A 14,953-nucleotide genomic window follows, 5' to 3' on the forward strand; every position below is an offset into this window, starting at 1 on the left:
ATCTCCTTTTCAACCTGCGTAATAAATATGGTCGCAGGTAGCCTGGGAGGAGTACGGAGAAATTGTCCGAGCAGCCAGGGATCAGGTTAGGAAAGCTAAAGCCCTGATAGAATTAAGTCTGGTCAGGGACATCAAGGGCAACAAGAAAAGCTTCTAGAGGAATGTCAGTGATAAAAAGAAGACTAGGGAAAATGTGGGCCCTCTCTGGAAGGAAACAGGAGACGAGATTACCTGGGATATGGAGAAGGCTGAGATACTCAATGACTTTTTCCCTCAGTTTTCGTTGGCAAGTGCTTTGGCCACACCACCCAAGTCGCAGGAGGCACAGGCAGGCACTGGGAGAATGAAATATCGCCCGCTGTAAGAGAAGATCAGGTTCAAGACCATCTAAGGAACCTGAAGGTGCACAAGTCCATGTGATGTGATGAGGTGCATCTGCAGGTGCTGAGGGAACTGGTGGATGGAGTTGCTAAGCCACTATCCACCATATGTGAGAAGTTATGGCAGTCCGGTGAGGTTCCCAGTGTCTGGAAAAGGGGAAACATGACCCCCACTTTTAAAGGGAAAGAAAAGGAAGCCCCAGGGAACTACAGGCCAGTCATTCTCACCTCTGTGCCTGGCAAGATCATGGAGCAGATCCTCCTGGAAACTGGTAAGAGAAGAAGCCTACAGAGAGGACGACTTTCCCTTGGTCGAGGAGGACGGTGTGAAGGATCGCTTAAGTGATCTGGATGTCCACAAATCCATGGGCCCCGATGGAATGCACCCACGAGTGCTGAGGGAGCTGGCGGATGTCATTGCTGAGCCACTCTCCATCATCTTTGAGAGGTCCTGGAGGACAGGAGAGGTGCCCGAGGACTGGAGAAAGGCCAGTGTCACTCCAATCTTCAAAAAGGGCAAGAAGGAGGACCCAGGGAACTACAGGCCGGTCAGCCTCACCTCCATCCCGGGCAAGGTGATGGAGCAGCTTATCCTGGAGGTCATCATCAAGCAAGTGGAAGAAAAGAAGGTTATCAGGAGTAGTCAGCATGGATTCACCAAGGGGAAATCATGCCTGACCAATCTGATAGCTTTCTACAATGACATGACTGGCTGGGTAGACGAAGGGAGAGCCGTGGATGTTGTCTACCTGGACTTCAGCAAGGCTTTCGACACAGTCTCCCATGATATCCTCCTAGGGAAGCTGAGGAAGTGTGGGCTGGATGAGTGGTCGGTGAAGTGTATAGAGAACTGGCTGAATGGCAGAACTCAGAGGGCTGTCATCAGCGGCGCTGAGTCTAATTGGAGGCTGGTAACAAGTGGTGTCCCCCAGGGGCCAGTACTGGGCCCAGTCTTGTTTAACTTCTTCATCAACGACCTGGATGAAGAGTTAGAATGTACCCTCAGCAAGTTTGCTGATGACACCAAGCTGGGAGGTGTGGTAGATACACCGGAAGGCTGTGCTGCCATTCAGCATGACCTGGACAGGCTGGAAAGCTGGGCAGAGAGGAACCTGATGAGGTTCAACAAAGGCAAATGCAGGGTCCTGCACCTGGGGAGGAACAACCTCATGGACCAGTACAGGCTTGGGGTGGACCTGCTGGAGAGCAGCTCTGCGGAGAGGGACCTGGGTGTCCTGGTGGACGACAGGTTGACCATGAGCCAGCAGTGTGCCCTGGCTGCCAAGAAAGCCTATGGGATCCTAGGGTGCATCAAGAAGAGTGTGGCCAGCAAGTCGAGGGAGGTTCTCCTTCCCCTCTACTCTGCCCTGGTGAGGCCTCATCTGGAGTACTGTGTCCAGTTCTGGGCTCCCCAGTCCAAGAAAGACGAAGGGCTACTGGAGACAGTCCAGCGGAGGGCTACGATGATGGTGAGGGGACTGGAACATCTCCCCTACGAGGAGAGGTTGAGGGAGCTGGGCTTGTTCAGCCTGAAGAAGAGAAGGCTGCGAGGGGACCTTATAAATGCTTACAAATATCTGAAGGGTGGGTGTCAGGAGGATGGGGCCAAGCTCTTTTCAGTGGTGCCCAGCGACAGGACAAGGGGCAATGGGCACAAATTGAAGCACAGGAAGTTCCGTCTGAACATGAGGAAGAACTTCTTCCCTCTGAGGGTGACGGAGCCCTGGAACAGGCTGCCCAGGGAGGTTGTGGAGTCTCTTTCTCTGGAGATATTCAAGATCCGCCTGGACAAGGTCCTGTGCAGCTTGCTGTAGATGACCCTGCTTCGGCGAGAGAGTTGGACTAGATGACCCACAGAGGTCCCTTCCAACCCCTACTATTCTGTGATTCTGTGATTCTGTTGAAGAGCTCCTAATTTTGAAATGGTTGCCACTCATGGGGATGTCTTTTGACGTATTTCCAGTCACCACCTGTTTCATTGGCAACTCAGATTCTTAAGAGCAGTTTGGTGACTGAATAACTGGCTCTTGAACCCTATCTACTGTAAGAATTTTTCATCCTGATTCCCCCTGGTTCCATCTAAGGAGACCTCTGAGCTGGAAACATCCTAGGTGAGAAGAAGGTTCTCTTTCTCTGTGATCATATCTTAAAACACAGGATGAGCTTCTTGGGCTTTATTTTGAAAAAAAAAAAAATGTTTGTGGATAGTTTCTGCTGTTACATTTAGAAGTAGAAACTCTCACAAATGAAATGGAGGTCACAGGAAGGGTGGTCTTTAAGGCAGTGCAGTGCTTAGCAGGAGGAAATAAATTCTCTGCTAGAAAGTTCTGAAGTGGTACATGGCAGTTTCTTTAAACAAGTATGTTAAGAAGAATACTGTGAATTTGTCTTATGAGTGTTTTGCTAGATATTTTTAGTATCTAAAATCACCAGGGAGAATGGTGGTTCCATTGTGAAAACTGGAGCAAGTAAGATAAGAGCTTTTATGGAACAGCCAGTATCGTTGGGGAAGAAGTTTTGTGTGCTAGTCTCTGCTAAATCATTGCAGCTGCAATAACAATGTTGCTGAGGTCCTTCCCTATATCCAAAAGCAGATGCCTTTTTAATGGCTGTATGGTACTTATAATGTCTTATTGAAGTAAAAAGAATTAGTCTATTGTAACACTTGAATTTCTTTTCTCTCTCCTCTTCTGTTTCTTCATTCATTTTCCTTAGGCTTTAGCAAAGAAAGCAAGAGATGGAAAACTGTTACCGGAAGAGTACCAGGGAGGATCTTTTAGGTAAAAGTCTCTAACAGCATTTAATACATGCAGTGTGGGTTCAGAACTGTTTTGTCCTCAGCTATTGCACTGTGTTAAAGCATTGCCTTTTAAAATCTTGCTCCATTTAGATTGAAACCCCATGTGATGATTCTGAGGGCCAAACCCAGTCTGAGTGTCCTGTATCAGGGGCAAACAATTGTCTTGATACAGGTTTATGTCATCTGTGCGTCATGTCAAGTTCATGTTTCTCATACCGAGACTGATCTGACTTTTATTTTTGTCTCTAACTTTTCCAAGTTGCAGAAGAATGTTTTTTGTTGGTTTGTTTGTCTGTTTTTTAAAATTGCATTCTGTAGCTAAGAAACCCCATTGATAATAGTTTTAAAATAAATATTTTGAAAGGAGTTGTTTGGCAGGGGTCTTTCAGCAGACAGTGATGTCCAGTTTGTCTTCAATTCACTTGTCAGAGGAATATCTCTAGAGGGCCAAAAAGAGTTACAGCAAGTCTGTGGTATTGTCTTATACTTTACTTTTAACTGAAACATTAAAAACTGGGTAGATTGATTTTAAATAGTAGCATGTAAATAGTAAATACTTTTTTCCATAAGATGTAGTCTGCAAAAACAGCTAGTGAACTCGGTGATGAGATACAAATGGCATGTGTAAAACACTAGCATAAATGTAGTGACACAGTTGCACAACTAATTTCTCAACTGACTATTTATACTCCCCACATTTCTAAATCTTTCAATATACTGTATTTTGACACAGTATCGTCAAGCAACACTTATTGTATAAACTTCAGCTCACTTTTTGTCAAGTTTTTAAAAGCTAATTCTGAATGCTTATGTTAATCATATCTTCTATAATAGATAATTTGTGTTGTGAGTAATTCTACAGACTCCTGCAGAAACATTGCTGTAATGTAATTAATGTGCCTGGGTTGCAGCTATCTGGAGTATGTGGCTCTCATGCTAGAGAAGTGGTCAAAAAAATCTCTAAGCCTTTCAGCAGAACAAAATGTATGGAAATGCAGCAGTGGAGGCTTGCATGCCTTCATCAACACAAATGGCCCAGGCGTAATTAACTGTGGGCATGTCACTGGTAGCAGATGGCGTTAGTGAGAACAGCTGTGTAAGGTGTGATGAGGTAGATCATCTGCTTGGCAGCAGAGCTATGAGAAGAAGTATAAACGTTAAAGAGCATCAGGGAGTCTGGGAGAGACTGGTGGAACTATGCTCTGCCCTCCATGAGACAGAAACAGGAACAATCACCAGGAGAAAAATGCAAGATGAAGGGGATCCTGTATCCTTGCCCTGCCAGGCTGAAGGCAGTAGCTTAAAGGAGTGAATGGAGGCCAGTCCATGGTTGTGGCAGCAGACGAACCTCATCCTTGCCCACTTCATGTTCCCAGGTGCCTCTGTGCAACAGGTATGAGGTGCTGGATGTGGAAGGCCAGTCAATGGATGATGTGAATGACAGTCCAACTACACCGGAGGTGTTGCCAAAGTCAGAAGGGCCTACCCCTTGTATCACAACCACCTCCACGAGGAAGAAAAGTGGATTCTATTTGTAGGTGACTACCTTCTGAGAGGAACAAAGGGTCCAATGTGCCAGGCAGACCCTTCTCTTAGACAAGTCTGCTACTTCTCTGGGGCCCAGGTCAAGGACATCACTAGGAAACTTCCTAGCCTGGTACGGCCCTCGGACTGTTACCCATTACTGCTCTTCCGTGTGGGTGGCTAAGGAGCCACAACACGTAGTCCAAGGGCGATCAGAAGAGACTTCAGGGCCTTGGGATGGTTGGTAGGGGAATGTGGAGCACAGGTTATTTTTTCCTTTCCCAGTTATGGGCAGTGACATTAGAAGAAACAGATGCACCCAGTCTAATACTTGGCTCTATGGCTGGTGTCACGGCCACAATTTTTGGTTTTTCGATAACGGGATGGCCTACATTGCACCAGGCCTGCTGGTGACAGATGGAATTCACCTTTCTCAAAGCAGGAAGAGTGTCTTTGCCCACAAGCTAGTGGGGCTTATTGGCAGAGCTTTAAACTAGCCTTGAAAGGGGAGAGGGATAATGCCAGGCTTGCCTATGACAAGCTGTGGGATGACACGCCAAGGTTAGAGAAACGGGGTGCTAGCAAGGGCCCTCAGCTTGGTGCTCCGAGATGTGCTGGCTACACTGGAGCACACTTGAAGTCTTATGGATATGAGCCATGGGCTCCTGAGGTAGTAGGGGCAAACAGGGAAACACTAGTGAAATACTTCAGAGGAACTAAAGGGGGGTTCCTCTAAGACGGTGACATATCCAACAGCCCAGCTGATGTGCCTCTACACCAGTGCACACAGTGTGGGCAACAAACAGGAGTAGTTCTAAGCCACCAATCTGCTAGAAAGCTACAACCTAGTTGTCCTTACCAAAACTTGGTGGGATGAATCCCACAACTGGAGTGCAGCTGTCGATCGCTATAGGCTGTTCAGAAGGGACAGGAGAGGAAGGAGGGGCAGAGATCTTTCCCTCTACATCAAGAAATGGAGAGAGTGTGAAGAGCATGCTCTACAAGAAGGAATGCGATACTGGATCTGTTGGTCACCAATGCAAGGGAGCCAATTGGTGACATCAAGATTGGAGGTAACCTGGACTGCAGTGATCACACACTGGTGGAGCTCGCAATCCTGAGGGATATGGCTCAGGCAAAGAGTAAAGTCAGGACCCTGAATTTTAGGAAAGCAAACTTCCGGATGTTCAAGGAATGAGTCAAGAGGAGCCCCTGGGAAACTGCCCTTAGGGACAAGGGAGCAGAATGTAGCTGGCAGATCTTTAAGGAGGCTTTCCATAGAGTACAAGAGCTCTTGATCCCCAAAAGGCTGGCATGGTTGAGTTGAGACCTACTGGTCAAACTAAAGGACAAGAAGGAAATGCACAGGCAATGGAAGCAGGGACTGGTATCCTGGGAATAGTACAGGGATGCTGCCTGGTTTTGCAGGGACAGGGTCAGGGAAGCCAAGGCACGGATGGAGCTGGACTTGGCAAGAGATGCAAAGAATAATAAGAGCAGCCTCTACAGGTATCTCAGCCTGAAAAGGAAGATCGAAGAAAGCGTACCCTCCCTGGTGGGCAAGACTGGCAAGCTGGTAACAACAGATGAGGAGAAGGCTGAGGTACTCAACAACTTTTTAACCTCAGTCTTCACTGGCAGCCTCTCTTCCCACACCTCTGGAGTAGATGGACCTCGAGGCAGGGACTGGGGGAGCAAAGTCCCTCCCACTGTAAGAGAAGATCAGGCTCATGGCCACCTGAGGAACCTGAACATACTGAAGTCTATGGGACCTTACGAGATTCATCCCAGAGTCCTGAGGGAATTGGCTGATGTAGTTGCCAAACCACTCTTCATGATATTTGAAAAGTCGTGGCACTCAGGTGAAGTCCCTGGTGACTGGAACAAGGGAAACATAGCACCCATTTTTAAAAAAGGCAGAAAGGAGGACCATGGGACCTACCAACCTGTCAGCCTCACCCCTATGACTGGGAAGATCATGGAACAGATCCTAGAAGCTATGCTAAGGCACATCGAGGACAGGGAGGTGATTCGAGACAGCCAGCATGGCTTCACCAAGGCCAAGCCTTGCCTGACCAGCCTAGTGGCCTCCTAAGATGGACTGACTACATCAGTGGACAAGAGCAGGCTATGGATGTCATCTGTCTGGACTTCTGTAAGGCCTTCTACACAGTCCCCCAGAACATCCTTCTCTCTAAATCAGAGACATACGGATTTGATGGGTGCACCATTCGGTGGATGAGGAATTGGTTGGATGGTTGCAACCTGAGAGTAGTGGTCAGCAGCGCAATGGTGCAGATGGAGACCAGTGACAAGTGGTGTCCCTCAGGGGTCCATACTGGGACCAGTACTGTTTCATATCTTTGTCAATTGTATAGACACCGGAATCAAGTGCTGCACCCTCAGCAAGTTTGAAGATGACAAACAGTCAAACTGCACTGAAAAGTCAACTCTAAGCAAGGATGAAGCAGGACAAAAGAAAAAGCCACAAATATGACGCCTGTTTCTTTTTTTTTTATTTCCCCATGAATTTGCTTTGGTGGGGAGAACTAAAAATGACTTGAGCAGCTCTGCAGCTGCCTGTTAGGGAGTGTTGCTGTCTTCTGTGCTGTGGCAGACTAGATGGATGTTTCTAACACAACACCATCTAACAGATGACACCAAGCTGAGTGGTGCAGTTGACATGTCTGAGGGACAAGATGCCAGTCAGCGGGACCTGGACAAGCTTGAGAAGGGGGCCTGTGTGAAGCTCCTGAGGTTCAACAAGGCCATGTGCAAGTTCCTGGACCTGGGTCAGGATAACCTCTGGTATCAATACAGGCTGGGGATGAAGGGATTGAGAGCAGCTGAGAGGGACTTGGGTGTACTGCTGGATGAAAAGCTGGACATGAGCCAACAATGTGCGCTCACAGCTAAGAAGGCCAACTGTATCCTGGGCTGCATCAAAAGCAGTGTGGCCAGCAGGTCGAGGGAGGTGATTCTGCCCCTCTACTTCACTCTGGTGAGAGCCAACCTGGAGTCCTGCATCCAGCTCTGGAGCCCTCTGCACAGGGGAGACATGGAGCTGTTGGAGCAGGACCAGAAGAGGGCCACAAAAGTGATCTGAGGGCTGGAACACCTCTTCTGTGAGGAAAGGCTGAGAGAGTTGGGGTTGTTCAGCCTGGAGAAGAGAAGGCTCTGGGGAGACCTTGTTGCAGGTTTGCAATACTTAAAAAGGGCTTGTAAGAAAGATGGGGACAAACCTTTCATCACAGTCTGTTGTGACAGGACAAGGGGTAATGTTTTCAAACTAAAAGAGGGTAGATTCAGACTAGATATAAGGAAGAAATTTTTTACAGTGAAGGTGGTGAAACACTGGCACAGGTTGCCCAGGGAGGCTGTAGATGCCCCATCCCTGCAAGCATTCAAGGGCAGGTTGGACAGGGCAACCTGATCTAGTCGAAGATGTCCCCGCTCATTGCAGGGCCGTTGGACTAGATGACCTTTAAAGGTCCCTTCCCACCCAAACTATTCTATGATTCTATGCAGATTAATCTTTTTTTCTACTCTTTGCAGTAAGTATAACAATAAGGAGGAGATGGTAGGCAAACTTTCTCTATAGACAATCTGTTACGGAAGACTTCAAGCTTTTCCCAATATACCACTTTCCAGTTGGTGACACAGACAAAAATGTTCAAGGGAGAAAAGCCTGATGCGGCTTTCCTGAGTGATATCTAGATGCCCAAATTATACCCCCTGGTTATCAGCAGCCGTTGTAACTTAAGAGTTGTGAGGTTCCATCTACTTTTAGATTAGATTCCATTTGGCTTGGAACAGGGACAGACGAAGTTTATTTGAAGATAACACTTTCCTGTCCTACTTTCTGCCGTTAGTGCATGCAATGGAAGGATATATTGCTGTAAAGAAATGGGTCTTTCAAAAAGGTGCATTGGTTGTAATTGGAAAAATCCCAAACCCTTGAGAGTCTGAATGTGCCCAACTGGAATCCAGTTGCGATCTATTTTAAAGTTTATGGGTTTGGCCTTGGGAAAGAATTAGGTTGATTATTTCTTCTGGGGGTATATAATGTCTGACATTGCCGGTAACTCTTTTCTCTTTCATCTAGTATCTCCAATCTGGGCATGTTTGGCATCAATGATTTCACTGCAGTCATAAATCCTCCTCAGGCCTGCATCCTAGCTGTGGGCCAAGCAAGACCAGAGCTCAAGGTTGTGGAAGATGAAGAAGGGAATGAGAAACTTAAGCGGCATCAACTCATGACAGTGACTCTTTCAAGTGATTGTCGAGTGGTAGATGATGAACTGGCTTCAAAGTTTCTGGAGACCTTGAAAGCCAACATAGAAAATCCAATGCGACTTGCCTTGTGCTAAACTTGGTGAAGATTGCTTCTTGTTTTGACAACATAGATAGCTGTTACATACTTGGGGTCGTTTTACTGTGAGATGGACAGTTAAAATATTTAATTTATTGAATAAAGTGAAAAACTATTAACTTTCATGCTTTTAGTCTTTTGCAATGAGTTTTATATTGTAAAGCTAAAAGACTTTAAAGTTAACATACTACATTTCTTTAAACACTTAGTACTAATGGTATATAAGGTTTGCGTAGAAAAGCTGGTCTCTGTAAAGGAAGATGCATTAGAAAACTTTATGAAATATAAAAGGGAATCATAGAATAGTTTGGTCTGAAAGGTATCTTTAAAGGACATCTAGTCCAACCCATCTGCAATGAGCAGGGACATCTTCAACTAGTTCAGGTTGCTCAAAGCCCCGTCCAACCTGACCTTGAATGTTTCCAGGGATGGGGCATCTGCAGTCTCTCTGGGCAACCTGTGCCAGCGTTTCACCACCCTCATCGTAAAAACTTCTTTCCAATATCTAGTCTAAATTTACCCATCTATCCTCTTTTAGTTTAGAACCATTACCCCTTGTCCTATCTCAACAGACCCTGCTAAACGGTTTGTCCCCACCTTTCTTAAAAGCCTGTTTTAAGTACTGAAAGGCTGCAATAAGGTCTCCTCAGAGCCTTCTCTTCTGCGAGCTGGACAGCCCCAACTCTCTCAGCCTTTCCTCATAGCAGAGGTGTTGCAGCCCTCTGATCATTTTTGTGGCCCTCCTCTGGTCCCGCTCCAACAGCTGCATGTCTTCCCTGTGCTGAGGGCTCCAGAGCTGAACACAGGACTCTGCGGGGTGTTTCCTGTGGTGAGATGGGAAGCTTATTTAAGGGCTAAATACCTGCCTTTGAGAGTGAGGAAAGCAAGAATCATAACTGAGCGAAGTGCTGCTAAGAGTTCTGGTCAATGCTGACATAAATGAGTAGCTAAGTTATATTGCTGCAGTAGAAAGTTTTTCAGTTTTCAAAAGACTTTTCTGGCATGTTGTGGCATCCAAATTAGATGGAAATAAGGTTTGTAAGATTCCTACATAAGAGCAAAGACCTTACAAACTGAAAAGGTTTTGGTTTAATTTCATTTGCATCACAGATTTAACTGTTCTTTATCTTCTCTTTAACTATAAGCTATATTGAAGAAAAGATGTGTGTGGAGATGAATGGGGAAAAGATATGACAGGAAATTCTGAGACTAAATTTGATCATAGATTTAAAAAAAGTAATTTCTCAAAATATTAAGTAATCTGGTGAAATCCACAGCTTCATTTGTATAATTAGAACTCATTAAAACACATTTAAACTGTAGGTGCATCTGTTTGTTCCAATATTTTAAGATAACTCCATAATGTAATGCCTTGCAGAGGGGTAGAGAGGTGAATAAACTTGTCTGAGTAAATATATTCCCCATAAAGGATGGAATCTCAGCGTTGTTGATTTTTAATTTTTGATGGAACTAACATTTAGCCAAAACATTTTGTGGGAAAAAAAGAAGAGGTTTCCTTTGACTTAATTTGGAGGCAGTTACAGGTTTTACATTGAGAAGTTGCCTCAACTCAGATAGCTTCTCCAGTACCACAAAATAAAAGTTGGTGTTTCTTCAAATGCTCTATGATGTATTGTGGTGAGCTTAAAACCCAAGTTAATTGTGCCAGCAATATTGTGATGAAAAACAAGCTTTAGTTTCTTAATCTCATAAAAGTTCCAGTATGAAAGGTTAAATTTTGCACACTGAATATTTGCTCGTTAATGCTGTTCTTTGCATGGATAGAATAAAGATGTAAGTAGAGTGTTTCATCATCAGTGTATATTGAATTGTAACTGAGAGGCTTAAGTGCAGTGGCCGGAAGTTTAAATTAACAGAAGTAGATAAGGTTTTTTTCTTGTATGTGAATATGGAACCACGTGTTGTATGTGTTTGTAATGAAATAACTGCATTTACAGGACCTGGTGAGAATATAAATTGTCATTAGAATTCTGGGAATTTGTCTTACTCTAGTTTGTGTAAGTAGTTTTTTTAAGGATTTTGAGGACTTGTTTGGGCTGCTGCCATTATTAAAAAGCAAATTGCAAGACGAAACCTTACTTAATACTGAGTTGAGAGTTTTTGCTAAATGAGTTTGCTTCTTTGGCTTGTGCTGACGTTATAAATTTCATAAACTATTAATCTAACAGTAGGGAGAGATTTTGATTACCAAGTGTAGCTTACTATACAATAATGGACATAGCCATTTTGTATTACCAGGAGTTTCTCACTGGTAAATTATATTCAAGATTGGGTGCTGAAGATTAATTTGCAATTATAAATGGTTAACCATGAATTTTTACAAAGTTGTTTGTCAATCCCCTATCACTTTGAAGGGGAGAACCCCACCAATTTGTATATTGTCCTTAAAAATATACAAGAATTTCCCATTGTTTGCGTAGCTTAATCTGCTCTGCCCAAGAGTATTTGCAGAGGAATTTAAAATCTGATATACTGTTCTTCATTTTTGTACTCGGTGCTCTGTTGTTGTTGTGTGCTCCCCAGCATTGTAGATTCTGCTCTTTAGCTGACCACAGTTACGGGCTGCTTGACTGATGTGTACAGCTATAGTTTTGCGTGTGCAAGTCAGTATGTTTTACTCCTGCTTGTGGAGCCACTGGAAGGCGCTATTGCGTGTAAGTACAGTGTGCTCATCATACCTCGTTTGTGTCGGTGCTGATACCTCCATTGTACTTTCCCTGTTCAGCGCAAACAGGCGAAGACAATGCAGCTTTTCCTCCAGGTGAAATAAACATTTGCAGCTTTTGAACTAGGCAAATCTCAATAAGGCTAATACGAGCTTTAATTTCAATTTCTTTACAGCTGACTGCTTGCCAGCATTGTCATTTGACATAAAGATGGATGTATGTGATTTGTCAGTCATCAGCCTCTGAAGATTTGAAATCTCTGGAATTCAGATATGTGACAGCAGTGAGATCTCCTTAATTCAGAGTAATTGTACTATTTGACAACATGTACTGCTTTAGCAGAAGTGAGACAGTAGTTGCCCATACAGATTAAAATAAAACATTGAATATCTTCTTGAATGGTTTAGGGATTTGCGGGTGGGAGTCATGGATAAAATGGCCCAGAAGGTGACCCGTATGACATGGTCATGCTTACATCTGAAGCAAATTTGCCTTCAAGTAAAAATTTCCCAGATGAAAAATGTAACTTTTCATATTTTATTCTTTCAAATATCTCTGTCAACATCTTTTTTTATATACCTAAGCAAGAAATACCATGAAGACATCTACTTTCTTGAAGAATTTAAAAAACAAAAATAAAAATTTTAGGAGCATGCTAATGTCTGCTGGAAATGTCTGCCTTTAGGATATGCTTGGGGAAAACTACTTTCTTTGTATCATTTTCTTTTGCAAGAGGCATAGTTAGAAAAAAAAAAGGTAGCTATTTTGGACTTCGTGGTTGTTGGCAAGTATTAAACTGTGTGTCACACTTCAATGCCTAATTATGCTGTCAGAATATTTAACTTTTTTGAATCTCTCTTCCTGCAATGTGTTGTTTATGAAATAAAATTCCTGTAATTAATCTTCCTACACGTAATCTCTGAAAGAGCCTCACTCCTGCAAAGTGAATGTTTAGTGCTATTTTCACCTAATCCATTTGTCCACATGCTCATCTCCATCTATAGAAAATACAGTAGATGCTCTTATTTCAACTAATGATTAGTCCCATTGGTTCCAATATAATTTCAAAGTTTAGTAGGAACCAATAAATAATCCAAGAAATAAAGTCTGAGCACGTGCTTCTCTGTGCTGTGTTGTACAGAAAGTTGCATATTGATTGCATTAAAGTATATGCAATTGCAGAGCGAGTTAAGGGTTTCCAAAATTCATTTCTAATTCAGAATTGTTGGAACTGTCACTCGTGATGTGTTTTTCATATGCAGTTATTTGTGCCATGAGGTGACAGAAAATAAAGAAGGTGATGCTGTTAGGATTGATCATGTAATACTCTTAGGATAGTGACCTCTAACCTGATAGTTTGAAACTGATTTTTTTTATTATTTTTATTTTTTACTTTCTTGGCTTTTCTTGTATGACTCCTCATTTTTTCTACTGAGTTTATGTTCTCGATTACATCAGACCACAACAAGTACTTTTTCCTCCCCAAAATCCACTGAAAGTGTTATGCATTGTTGTCATTTCTTTGGAAGCAGTGGAAATAAAGCACATCTGGTTGCACAATGACCAGTGCCAGCTGGTCAGATGAATCGATCTCTTTCTGTCGGAAGTACCCATTGCAAGCCCCTTTCAGTTTATCCTGGTGGTTTCAGGTATGGGTTAATGGGAGTAAGGTTAATCTACTTGTATGGTAATCAAAAACTGGGCAAGACCAGGAGCAGCCACTTGGGGAGCTTAATTTCTGTAATTTGTGCTGTAGACTTTTATGGAGAATGTCTTGTTTTCGGCTGGGATAGAGTTAATTTTCCTCCTAGTAGCTGCTGTGTTTTAGATTTGCTGTGAGAAGAGTGTTGATAGCACTGATGTTTTCAGTTGTTGCTATAAATCAAGGACTTTTTCCAGTTTCTCGTGTTCAGCTAAGGCGCAGGTGTGCAGGAGCTGGGGGGGAGCACAGACAGACAGACAGACAGGCTGGTCAGTGGAAATATTCCGTACCATAGACATCACACTCACTTTGTGTATGGCAGTTGGCCGGGGGCAGGGAGGCTCTCTGCTCTTCTCATTTTCATGAGTTCGAATCCTCTCTTGTCCAGGGAGTGTTTGAACTTTTTCAGGAATTTAGCAAAACTTACGATTTCTGGGTTCTGTGATTGCTACTTGGAGACTGACTGTGAATCGTTTGTTGGGTGGTGTGAAAAATTGTATTGTGTATAGTTTGTTTTGCATATTCATTACAATTATAATTAGTAGTAGTATTAATATTTCCTTTGTTGTCCTATTAAACTGTCTTTATCTTAACCCATGAGTTTCCCTTTTGTCCATTTCTCCTCCCCATTCTGCTAAGGGGGAAGGAGAGGTTTGAGCGAGTGGCTGTCTAGTGCTTAGTTGCTGGCTGTCACATTGAACTACAACAGAGAAGAATTTTGCTCGCAAAGGTGGGCAATCTATCTTTCACCACCACTCTACTTCAAGGATATGAAAAGCTGTAGCATAGAATTTAAAACTTTGCATAGGTTGAGGGATGGAACACCTCTCCCATGAGGACAGGCTGAGAGAGTTGGTAGTACTCTTGAACTATTTCTTCATTTTGAGCTTATGCTGATTGAGTTTGTACTGCTGCAAGGTCAGTAAATCATTTATTAGGTCGTTGTGCCAATCCTAGTGATGAAAGTAACTTCTGCTGCCTTTTGTGTAGTTAGGATTTCAGCTTATGTTATCTATCACTTTCATGTTGTGGAAGAGCTGTTTTTCAGTCTCTTGTTCATGGCTGATTTGCCTTAACTGCTCTGATTCATGCTATTTTTTTCTTTAATTTAGAGAATGATTTTTTGTTTTGCAAGGCGTGGAAATTAAGTATTCCTTCACTTTTTATGAAGCACTGCAGCACAACTAGTAAAATTTAAGTAGCCATCCACCTGCTATTAATACATTTGAGTTTTTCAGATCAGGAGAGATTCTCATCTAGTACTATAGCGCATCATGGATCAGAAATAAATATTTCCTTTACCCTGAAGGTTGCTAATAAGTAATCAAGCATTACCATTTAAGAAGTGTCCTAGCACCTATTTCCTGATCTCCAATACCTGTTTGTAGACTGCTATTTGCATTTCTGTTTTTTTGTTTAAAGAGATACTGAATTACACGTGAATAGTCACATAGTGCTTTGTAAGTAAGAAAGATGGAAAAATATAGT

General features: G+C 43.3%; 1 protein-coding gene across 4 annotated transcripts in view; it reads left to right on the forward strand.

The window, feature by feature from the left end:
- The window catches only part of PDHX (pyruvate dehydrogenase complex component X), a 65,992-nt gene extending 51,934 nt beyond the window's left edge, over positions 1-14,058 (forward strand). For 3 of the 4 annotated variants that reach the window (XM_075426211.1, XM_075426210.1, XM_075426209.1), the window contains exons 10-11: positions 3,096-3,160; positions 8,810-14,058. In XM_075426211.1, the coding sequence (XP_075282326.1) occupies positions 3,096-3,160; positions 8,810-9,074 (330 nt within the window). In that variant the 3' untranslated portion in view covers positions 9,075-14,058. The remainder of the gene's footprint in view (positions 1-3,095; positions 3,161-8,809) is intronic. The other variant, XM_075426212.1, reaches the window with a different exon arrangement.
- The last annotated feature ends 895 nt before the right edge of the window (positions 14,059-14,953 follow it).

The sequence above is a fragment of the Opisthocomus hoazin genome, chromosome 7 (assembly GCF_030867145.1).
Source record: "Opisthocomus hoazin isolate bOpiHoa1 chromosome 7, bOpiHoa1.hap1, whole genome shotgun sequence".
Lineage (NCBI taxonomy): Eukaryota > Metazoa > Chordata > Aves > Opisthocomiformes > Opisthocomidae > Opisthocomus > Opisthocomus hoazin.